Raw genomic sequence first — 12,071 nt, 5'->3', positions numbered from 1 at the left:
CTTTTCCTGCCCTAAACAATCTTCCGAAAGGACACCACAACGATCCTTCTAGAAACTACATATAATGGAATGCTTCCCATACCAAAAGCCCTTCAACATTTTCCCACTGCTCCTATTAACAAACACTTGAGGAGCACTTCTGTAAACAAGCACTGTGCTTGGTACTCTGGGAACAAGGATGAGTCATTTGCTTGACACTGATCTTCGGACTGAGATATGGTTGACACGGCTAGTTGTAGGATGAATTGCTCAATACTAGTATTTAGTAAAATATTAAAGTTTCTCAGATAACTTATTCTTTTAAAAAGAGATTTGGGAGAGAGAGAGAGAGTGTGTGTGTGTATGTGTGCATGTGCGTGGGGGGAGGGGGGGAGGAGAAGCAGACTTCGGAGTACATGGGGGGTGGGGGATGAGTGTTTCCATCCCACCACCCTGAGATCATGACCTGAGCTAAAACCAAGAGTCCAAAGCTTAAATGACTGAGCCACCCAGGCGCCCCTAATTTATTCTTGAAATAAAAACTAGAGTGCACTCAAGTTACTCTGTGAATACTTGCCTCACTCAAATTCTTTTTTTTTTTTTAAAGACAGAACATGGGGGGGGTAGGCGGGGAGAGAATTCCAAGCAGGCTCCACACTCAGCATGGAGCCCAGTGTGGGACTCGATCTCAAAACCCTGAGATAATGATCTGAGCTGGAATCAAGGAGCTAGACGCTCAACTGCCTGAGCCACCCACACACCCTGACTCTCAAATTCTAAAATGTTTTCGTGAGAGAAACAAAAAAGGATGGGGTTTAGCAGGGCAAGGATGTGCACAAAGCCCAAGATTCTACAGTGAGCCTCTCTGGAGACTGCTACTGACAGGAGTAGCTTACACGTTATCAGAGTACGTTATCAATGTTGTTCATTACGTACTAATTTTTACGCTGGAGTTCATCAAAATTTCAGACCCGAGTGGATTCTGTGGCAGTTTACAGGCAAAGCTAATTTTATTGCACTTTGCTTTATTGTGCTTTGAAGATACTGCATTTTTACCAATTGAAGGTCTGGGGCAACTCTGCACTGACCACACCATTTTTCCAACAGCATATGCTCACTTCATGTCTCTGTGTCACGTTTTGGCAATTTTCACCATGTCAGACTTTTTCATTATTGTATTTCTCATGGTGATCTATGATCAGTGATTACGACTCCCTGAAAGCTCAGGTGATGGGAACATTTTTTTTAATAATTTATAATTAAGGTATATACATTGTTGCTTTAGACATAACACTTAACGGACTCCAGTACAGTTTAAATAATAACATTTATATAAGATGAGCAACCAAACACATTCACTTGACTTGCTGGATGGTGATACTTGCTTTACTGCGGTGGTCTGGAACCAAACCTGACATATCACCAAGCTACGCCTGTATTCTGTTCAAACACCCTCTGTTATCTCTGTCCTGGAAAAGGGGCCAAAGGCTAAGAGCCACCAGGTTAGCCACAAGATAAAGGTCAAACTCCAACATGTTACAGCTCTTCAAAATCTGCTTCCAACTTGCCTTCGGGGCCTCATCTCCTATCACCCTCCATCAGCTGCCTCTGTTCTGGACGTTCCTAACCTCTTTAAGAAACAGCACTCCCCCTCTTCCTAACCCACCCAAACTCGACCCCCTCTTCAGGGACTAGCTCAGTAGTCAATTAACATTTTCTGTGCAACTTTCCTCAAGAGCTCTGGGCAATAGTAAGCTGACCTTTCGATGGGAGCATTTTGATGCTTATTACATGTTATTAGTTGTGGAAGAATAGACAAGATGCTAAGTCAAAGAATAGTCAATAACTATGCTCCCAGCGGGGCTCTGAACTCCAGTATCAGGACTACACTTATGCCCCTTCGTGTTCCCAGAACTTAGTACTATGCTTAGAAGACAGCAGCACGCATGGGATCCATCGTTGTTAAATGAACACCATTATGAAAACCACAGTCCATAATCCCACATGGGCATCAGCCTACTGATGGGTGCTAGGGTCAACTATTACTTTGCAAACCTAGAAAAGGTGGTTATGTATTTATAACGTCTAACTCTGAAAAATCATCTGTCATTTTTTGAAACAACAGGCTAGCAAAAATCGTGTATTTACCTATACGCATGCTTCTGTGCGTGTGTGTGTTTATGTATGCGTACTAGTTTCCTTTGGCTGCTGTAATAAATTTTCCCAAAGTGAGGGACTTACAACAACAGAAATTTATACTCTCACAGTTCTGGACGCCTGAAGTACAAAATCAAGCTGTTGGCAAGGGCTGTACTTCCTTGAAAGGCCCTGAGGGAGATTCTGTTCCCTGACTCTCTCAGCGTCTTGTGGGTTCAGGCAATCTTGGTTTGTGGCTCCTTCACTCCAGCCTCTGCCGCCTCCTCTTCCGTCTCAAGTCTCCCTCGGCCTCTCTCCTGTTGGAATGGCACTTGTTATTGGATTTGGAGCCCACTCAGGTAATCCAGGATGATCTCATCTCAAGACTCTAATTACACCTGCAAAAACTCGTTTTCCAAATAAAACAACCAATGACTTACAGCTTTGGACATGGACACATGGAGCCACCATTCAACCCACTACACTATGAGTGTGTATGTGTGTGTGTGTGTTGTAGACTGTGCCAAAGAACAGTCCTCAAACCAGACTTGACTGCACATGTACATGTAGCCAAGGTGACAATCTGGAAACTTCTGGGTGCTGGGAACACCATGATGAACACGAAAGTCAGTGCCTGCCCCCATGGAGGAGAGAGTAGGGTAGGGGATAGAGAAATCAAGTTATTTTGGGGGTGCCTAGGTGTCTAAGTCGGGTATGTGCCTGCCTTCAGTTCAGGTCACAATCTCTGGGTCCTGGGATAGAGCCCCACACTGGGCTCCCTGCTTCACAGGGAATCAGCTTCTCCTTCTCCCTCTCCCTGCTCACGCTTTCTCTCTCTTCCTCTCTCTCTCTCTCTCAAATAAATAAATTTTTTTAAAAAAGAAATCAAGTTATTTTTTAAAGTTTAAAAATGTAGTAGGAGGGAAAATTACACCATGGTTGTACAGAACAGGGAACCTTGCCTTCCCTGTTAAATGGAACCCTGATATTTTCTTCATTAGAGATGGCCAGTTCAGAGAACATTCCTGATTTTCAGCTTAGCTTACCCTGTAAGCTTACCCTTACATCCACTAGAAGTCCTAGTTTCTGACTCAAAAACATTATCTGACGCAAAGATACTCTATGGAACGACCACAACTTGTGTAACTAAAGATGCTATCCCTCGTAATACAGTCATTACTTCACAACAATCAAGAAAGAATAAACATGGCTGATTAAACTACGACGTACCATTAATTATAAGATGCATCCCAATTTCAGGGCTATTAAAATGCATACTTTGGAAATGGTGAAATATGTCCATTTCCATTTTCAAATACATTCTCACAACACATCAGGACAAACAGCTTTTGATTAAATAGTATCACCAAATCTCAAGGTTCTTCCAGCAAAATTTTAATGCTGAGTTCACTTCACCCAGACTCAGAATATTTTTCACCTTCTTTCCATGAGGTTAATATATGTAAATATAATTCAGTAAGTCCTAAAATAAGACATAACCTCATATACTGAGTCTCTTCTAAGGTTGAGATAATTTGAGAAGTCAGAGATTGGGAAAGAACTCTGAAACCCTTGAACTGAAAAGCAGGAAGGAGTGGCCGGCTGCTGGAATTATCATTCCTTCCTTGCCCAGAACTTGCTAATAGGTCACAAGGTGAAGAACAGAGTACAGAAACCTATGTGTGTAGTGGGGCTGAGCTTGCAAATGCTTTATGGATAAGCTGGGGTATCCCCAAAACCCTGTGCCAGAGTCCTACTACACCCTGTGAAATGTACAATGGAAAGAGAAGACAGGACGCCTGCTCTCAGATGGCTTAGAAAGACATATCTAAAAAGAGCAGTGATAAAACTTCTACATATGCCTGACTCCGACCTACTAAAGTTCCTCATAGAATGCAGGATTGAGATTTTGTTGTAGTTTTATGCAGAGGTCATGCAGGAGAAAAGGTTTCAGAGAATAATTTGTTGAGTCTCTTCTCATACTACTTATTTTCTCCTTTATTTATGCAGTCCGGGTTTTGACATTGAGAAGGCCCATGTTGCCCCCTGTTTTTCCTAAGAAGAGTTACTGTTGGTCCTTGCATATGAAATTAAGAGGACTCAAGAAGACAATGCATCAAAGATTCTGTGGGAAGTAAGGAATATGTAAGAGAAATTTACTTTAAGTCTTTAAAAATGAACAGATGTGGGCCATAATGAAATTTTTAAACACACGTAACACACGTAAACACACGAAATTTTTTTTTTAAAGATTTTATTTATTATTTATTTGACAGAGAAATCACAAGTAGACGGAGAGGCAGGCAGAGAGAGAGGAGGAAGCAGGCTCCCTGCTGAGCAAAGAGCCCGATGTGGGACTCGATCCCAGGACCCTGAGATCATGACCTGAGCCGAAGGCAGCGGCTTAACCCACTGAGCCACCCAGGCACCCAACACACGAAATTTTTAAACACCATTAAGAATGGTATGTGAGGGGCAGCTGGGTGGCTCATTTGGTTAAGTGTCTACCTTTAGCTCAGGTTATGATCCCAGGGTCCTGGGATCCAGCTGGGCATTGGGCTCCCAGCTCAGCAAGGAGCCTGCTCTCCCTCACTGGCCTCCTGCTCCCCCTGCTTATGCTCTCTCTGTAACATAAATAAATAAAGTCTTTTTTTTTTTTTTTAAGATTTTTATTTATTTATTTGACAGAGATCACAAGTAGGCAGAGAGGCAGGCAGAGAGAGAGAAGAGGAAGCAGGCTCCCTGCTGAGCAGAGAGCTTGATGTGGGGCTGAATCCCAGGACCCTGAGATCGTGACCTGAGCCGAAGGCAGAGGCTTAACCCACTGAGCCACCCAGGCACCCCAAATAAAATCTTAAAAAAAAAAAAAAAGGAATGGCGTGTGAAAGGGGTACCTTGCTGACTCAGTTGGTGGAGCATGTGACTCCTGACCTCAGTGTTGTGGGTTCAAGCACCCAGCTGGGTGTAGAGATTACTTGAATATAAAATAAAATAAAAATAAAAAATAAAATAATGAAAGTGTGCCCCAATCCAAAAACAAATGGAGGAAATACACTTTCAATTAATTAAGTAGTCTAAAGAATGCAAACTGCAACTGCTTCTTAAATTCTGAAAGGCACATTCTCTGCTCTGCTCTCTCTCTCTCTCTCACAAACACACACACACACACACACACACACACACACATACACACACGCATGCACCGCAGCTTAGTAAAGTATCATTTTAAAACAGATTCTTCCCTGGAGAAAACTTATTGCCAAAGCATCTGGACTATATTCCAGAAGGCATTTAACAAGTTACTATCATTTCCCAGACTCACCAGGGTAGTGCTGGCTTTAAAATGAATTAAAATTTTCTTTAGAAAAACAAATCTCAGGCCTCCCACAGCCATTGGAAAAGAAGAGTAAGTCAAGACTGGGGTGGCCCTAGCCACTTCTCTTTGAGGAATAAAGGACTGTTTTCAGATTTCATTAAGTACAAGTATTCTTAGATCACAGCCCAATGCATTCCCCAAAAGACAGGTGCAGCTGAAATACATTTTTCTGCTTTTAAAGAGCAAAATAAATTTGACAAAGATAGTTCAATTCAGTAGTTAAGCAAACTTTTGAGTAAATGGGCTGGCATAACAAGTCTGGAAGAAAATAAAAATCTTACATCATATGCAAAAATTAATTCCAGACAGATTAATGACATAAATAAAAAAACTTTTTAAATCCTCCTGGAATAGCTAAGAAACTACACATATATTCCACGGGTTGGGAAGATCCTTCTTAGCCAAGAGTGAAAACACAAGAGACTTGTCTGTCCATATAAAAATTTAAAACTCTTTAATGGATAAATATAACATAGTCAATAGATACATATAAGTAAGGAAAACTCTCTCTGTAACATACAAATAGCATCTAGAAACTGGAAAGAAGGAGTCAACAACAGAGAAACCAGCAAAAAGTATGATTTCAATTTGCAGAAGAGCATTCTAAGTGGTAAACAATCATATAAAAAGGGCACAGAATCCTAAGAGCCAGGGAAATGCAAATTAACATAGCAATAAGATCTCATTTTGTATCCATGAGGCTGGCAAATAGTTTTTAAAAACTTTGTAACAGGGGCACCTAGGTGGCTCAGTAGGTTAAGCCTCTGCCTTTGGCTCGGGTCATGATCTCAGGGTCCTGGGATCGAGTCCCACATCAGGCTCTCTGCTTGGCCGGGAGCCTGCCTCTTCCTCTCTCTGCCTGCCTCTCTGTCTACTTGTAATCTCTGTCTGTCAAATAAATAAATAAAATCTTTAAAAAAAAACTTTATAACAGCTAATGATGACATGGACTTGAAGAACTATTATTCTCCTACATCAGTGATGGAAATGAGAATCATTATGGACTTTTTGGACAGCATTTTGGCAACATCTATTAAATCAATTCCATTTCTGTGAATTGCGGTACTGGGATAGAAAACCCACTTCCCCCTATATTTTTTCTAAAAAGATTTAATTTTGATCTCTGCATGTATAATTAAGAAAATCAGTAAGACAGTGCTATCAAGGATGTTTTAGGAGAGGAAATAAAAAATGAGATAGAAATCACAGACTTCTATAAAAACAGTGAGCAAATGAATGACTTAAGCATATGGAGGTTTAGTGAAGTATTATTCAGAGGCTAACAATTAGAAACAAACCGAACACCAAATCAACAGAAGGAGTAGTTCCACACTGTGGAATATTATGCAGCTATGAAGAAAGAATGACTTTGTATTTCCGAAAAATTCCCATGAGTGATATAAGAAAAAGGCAAAAAACAATATGTAAAAAATAATCCCAGTTTTATAAAGCAATGACACATTTCTTTTCCAATATGTACTTTTGTATGTGTATCTAATGTCAACATGGGATTGTATGAGGATGGAGAAAAGAAGAGTATGTACTGGATTATTAAAGTGGGTTGGTGGGTAGGCAGGGTTGGGTTGGAGGAATGGGGGTTGATGTGAAGGGAGGAAGAAAAAAAAAACCCTAAAATGCTTTGTTCATGTAAAATTGTAAGTGTGTGTGTGCCTGTGTAGTGTGAAGAGAGGACACATGAGAAGGACAGTCACTAGAATGTTGATGGTGGTTATTTCAAGGTGGTAGGAGCTCAGTTTATCTTTAGTTTTTAAATATTTTAAATATTTTTATGTATTCAAATTCTTCATAATGAATACATTAGGTTTACCATCAAGGGAAATTAAGTTTTGTTTCATTATGACAATTTAGAAACTAGATATTTATGCTTAGTTCATATATTTTCCTCCTTCCCTTCTCTCTGGTCTCCAGTTATTAGCATAATAAGTGTAGTAAGTATTGTATTTTTTTTTTTTTTAAATTTGAGAGAAAGACAGCACAAACAGCAGCAGCAGCAGGGAGGGGGTAGAGGGAGAAGCAGAACTCCCCGATGAACAGCAATCCCAATGGGGGACTTGATCCCAGGGCCCTGGGATCATGCCCTGAGATGAAGGCAGAGGCTTAACTGTCTCAGCCACCGCCCCGCACCCCGCCCCAGTCCCCTGTATCACAGTATTCAACTGCAGAGTCTACTCAGATTTGCATCTTCCCAACTGACTCAAGAAAAGGAGAGTGAGCAGGGTATCTTGGCAGCCAGGGGGTTAAGCATCCAACTCCTTGGTTTCCGCTTAGGTTACAATCTTGAGGTCATGGGATGGGACTCCGCACTCAATGGGGAGTCTGCTTGGAATTCTCTCTCTCCCTTTTCCTCTGCCCCTCGCCCACCCCACCCCCTCCCCGGCATTTTCTCTCTCTCTCACCTAAGTAAATCTTAAAAGAAAAAGAAAAAAGAGTGACTGAATGAGAGTGAGGGGGAGAGGAGGGCGAGAGAGGAAGAGAAGGATGGAGAGAAAGAGAGAGAGAAGACTAGAGGGAGGGTAAAACAACTTATAAACTACCTGATCTACTGTAAAGTTAATTTGAAATTTCTTTGGCAAAATCATCTTTTTTTTTTTAAGATTTTATTATTTATTTGACAGAGAGAGATCACAAGTAGGCAGAGAGGCAGGCAGAGAGAGAGAGGAGGAAGCAGGCTCTCTGGGGAGCAGAGAGCCCGACGTGGGGCTTGATCCCAGGACCCCGGGATCATGACCCGAGCCGAAGGCATAGTTTTTTTTTTTAACCCACTGAGCCCCCCAGGAGCCCCTGGCAAAATAATCTTAAAGTCATCTTGTACTTCACTTTTAGCAACTGTCACCTCAACCCACTGATAAACAGAACTATTCAAAGAGTCCTCTGGGCCAAGTGGGTAAACAGATACGCATTTTATTCCCCATCAATCACTGCCTATACAAAAAGAATTAAACTAGGCTTTTTCTCCTTGTCTGTGGTTCCCTTCTTCTTAGACGTCACACTGAAGCGGACACTGACACAGACATTCAACAGAAGAAATGAAATGACACTCAAACGATCTCGTTTGCTTTTCTCCCTGGTTGTCTGGAAGCTGTCTGTGAATCTCTGTTATTTATTCTCTCACACTGGCACTCGGGCTCTAAGCTTCAACAGGCTCTCACAGTCTACCTTTGGTGAAAGACAGAACAGGAAACACCAACTGCCCCAAATGTAGTAAACTTGTCAACTTATTCTTAGCCCTGAAAACCAAATACAGATGAACCTTATTGGTTAGCTTAAATTTCATGCAATGCAGAGGAATTATCAACAAAAAAGTATCCGTGGGGTCCTCTCTTCTCCGTGACCTGAATTCATGTTGTGAATACACAGCATGGTTTTACCAAGACTTTCATGAGATTATTTTATTTTATACAGTGGAAGAGGATTCCTTTGTCCAGAGGACTGGCCACAAACGCAACAAAGAACATAACACTTAAAAACAATATCCAGGTTGATAAGTATAGCTTCGAAAAACTCGACCAAAAAAATGGAACAAAGGGCTCATAAAATTCACAAAACATGATAAAATTAATGGTGATATTCTACTAGTAATCAAAGAAACACAAATGAGAAAAAGTGCCAGTATTTAAATTATCTAAATTGGCAAAGACTAAGAAATAGCTATGATATTCAATGATGTACAAAGTGATAAACTTACCCATTCACTCCTAATGGTACAAACTTTCCTGGGTACAATCTGGCAACACACATCAACAATCTAAAAATAATAAATTCTAAATCATAATCCCATTTCCAGGAACCCCAAATAATGAAATAATATATAACTGACCAATTCAATTACATAGATATCCTTGAAAACATGATACTCAAAACAACCAAATGTCTAACAACTAAAAAATGGTCTAAAAATGTCTAACAACTAAAAAATCACCAAATGGTGGTTTATTGGTAGTAACGGAATCCCATTCAGTCCTAACAATTTTATTTTTAAGAGATACTAATAATGAAGGAAAACACTCACAATCTATTGTGAAATCAAAAATGCAGTTTTATACAATTTGGTCTGACTTTTTTTTCCCCCCACTTTTATAGTCTCCATTTACATGCCATGCCTGCGTAACAGGAAAATGTTAATAGTGGTTACATAACAAGTTATATAACTTCTGGAATTAAAACTGATATTCATTTTTGTCATTTTTTGGTCTATAGTTTCCAAACTCTCAATAATAACGGTATCTGGAAGAAAATAGCAAATACCTTTTTAGACCACCACCACCAAGCCTCTCTGGCAAAAGAAAGCAAGAGGGGGAAGAAATGCATCTTTAAACAACTGGACAACTATTTCCATTGTGTGCATCAGATCAGAGAGAAAAACCCAAAAAATATGCAAGCCAAAAAAGAATGTGAGGAGTGTCCTATAACAATATTTTTTTTACAAGTATACAACTATTCATGGCTTACTTATAAAGTACTTTCATGTCTAACAGAGGGCCTTTCAATGGAACTGCTTTAAGATTTTAGCTCATGCTCAAGGATGAAAAGAGAAAGGCTGGGGCAAGAGGTTCAAACTATCTGAGCTAAAGAAAAAACCTGTACAAGAAGATGTTAAGGAATCAGGGCCGAATGTACAGCTGTTTTGCTAAGATTTTGTGTAGGGGAAAAAAGGTGAAGAAAAAGCATCTAAGCACAAATCTAAATGGCAGAGACTGCTAAACAGCACCCTGTGTCCATGCTCCCCTTCCTGTGGTAAGAACTCATGAGTACTGTATCCAGTTAAGACATCAGTTCCTTATGTGCCTGCCTATAGTGGAGTAAGTCCTGGCCAATGAGATGTAAGTGAAGTGCTGTGTTAGGTTCCTGCTGTATGAGATGTACACGTGATGGCTAGAGCTCCAGCAGCCATTAAGGACCATGAAGTGAAAACCACCTCCTAAGCATGAAGAGCAGAAAAACACGAGGAGCCTTGGTCCTTCACTTCCCATCTGCCATATCTATCTTGGAATATATGACTTCAGACTCCTTTTATATGAAAAGAAAGAAATCTCCATGTTGTACAAATCACTATTTTTTCTCCTGTTATGCACTACTAAAATCAACCTAAACTGATATAACCTGGCCATGATGAACTTGTGAAAATTTCTTCTGATCCTCTCTATTATCAGTGGCTCTCTGTTTCTCGCAAAAGCTGGGACCAAAATAAACAGGGGAACAAAAAAAAGGTTAACAGAATATCTGTAAAAAGCCTCCTGTTTCTTTCTTATGTTTAAGTAGGTAATCTGCATCTTCTAGAGCTCTCTCTCTTTAGACATGACTAACTAAACTTTTTTTTACTTGCCTCTGGTGATTGATTTCATAGGTCAGTACGGTTCAAGGTAAAAAGGGATCTTGCATTATTTCAACTGTTAACCTGAAACAGACCAAACTTAAAGATCTCAAGCATAAGCTCCCTGAGGACTACCAATGACAATGGAATGGATGCTAGTTCTTTGATTCCAACCATCTTTTGCTCACACGTTGCTGATAAAGAGAGAGGCCATTCAAAGTGAGTGTCAATCGTGTGTACACGTGTACAGATGGATGTGTTTCCTGAGGCATTTCACTAATCCATTTTGGAATGCATGACAGACTGTTATAACCAGTGCTTCCTAATTACCTACAATGTAGCAAAATATTAAAATAGGAAAGTAAACGTTTACCCCTTTTTGGTCACTTTTAGATATCTGAATCCGTTCCCTGCCACAAGGAAAACACCGTCATTGTGAACTAATTACCTGAACTAATTATCAAGAGCAAATCCTCATTTCCAACATCATAAACTCTGGTATTGAGAAAGCCATCATATTTGAAAAATAAAATGTCTGACCAAGGAAGTTTTCCTCTACTGAGTGGAGAAAAACAACAGAACATAACTTATTTTAGATATTCACAGGGATACATCTTTAAGCACTGTTCACAGTCCCTCCTAATCCTAACAACTTACTGAAGATGTTAAATATTAACCTAAATAACAAATATCTTCATTGCTATAGGACATCCTATTGCATTTTAAATTTAATAACTTGGTATTTATTAAACAACCATTAAGTCATCAAAGCCCAAGTGGTATTTAAATACTTCAAACTAGGTTTAAGAATTAGCAGAATCAATTAAAATGACTTGCCCTTTAATAACAAAGTAATTCATCCACAAAACTGGAAAAAGCCTCGGGAACATTGTTTTTTACCCCTTTTACCACCATGTAACACTTCCACAAGGGCATAAAAGGAAACTCATTGTCTGGGATTAAGACGCTAAGGTCTCAAGTCAATCTTGCGGCTATTCTAGGAAGATGACAACTGTACCAAATTAGCAGTTGTAGTTTTATAACCAAGTGGCTTACTTTGCTTAGAAGTAAAATCCCTGGTACCCTGAGAAGATGAAATATTGGAGAGTTAAATGGTTAGCTGAGTATCTGATCAGTCCTATTCTTTATTATACTGTAAGAGTTGACTGATTCCAAAGACTGATGGTATTCCAGTCCATACAAAATTAAACATTCAGTGACACAGCTACATGTAATATGTAAAGGAGG

The 12,071-nt window shown here is 39.9% G+C and overlaps 1 protein-coding gene across 4 annotated transcripts in view; it reads right to left on the bottom strand.

Annotated features, from left to right (window-relative positions):
* GAREM1 (GRB2 associated regulator of MAPK1 subtype 1) overlaps nucleotides 1-12,071 on the bottom strand; it is a 202,630-nt gene that overhangs the window by 182,425 nt on the left and 8,134 nt on the right. The window contains exon 1 of one of the 4 annotated variants that reach the window (XM_044243208.1): nucleotides 9,198-9,334. The exons of the other annotated variants lie outside the window; for them this stretch is intronic. Coding sequence (XP_044099143.1) covers nucleotides 9,198-9,201 — 4 coding nt within the window. The 5' untranslated portion in view covers nucleotides 9,202-9,334. Of the gene's footprint in view, nucleotides 1-9,197; nucleotides 9,335-12,071 lie in introns of those variants that run through there. 4 annotated transcript variants of the gene reach the window in all.

This window comes from Neovison vison, chromosome 3 (genome assembly GCF_020171115.1).
Source record: "Neovison vison isolate M4711 chromosome 3, ASM_NN_V1, whole genome shotgun sequence".
In the NCBI taxonomy this organism is placed as follows: Eukaryota; Metazoa; Chordata; class Mammalia; order Carnivora; family Mustelidae; genus Neogale; species Neogale vison.
Note: the sequence above shows the minus strand (reverse complement) of the source record. Positions and strands in the feature narration are given on the sequence as shown.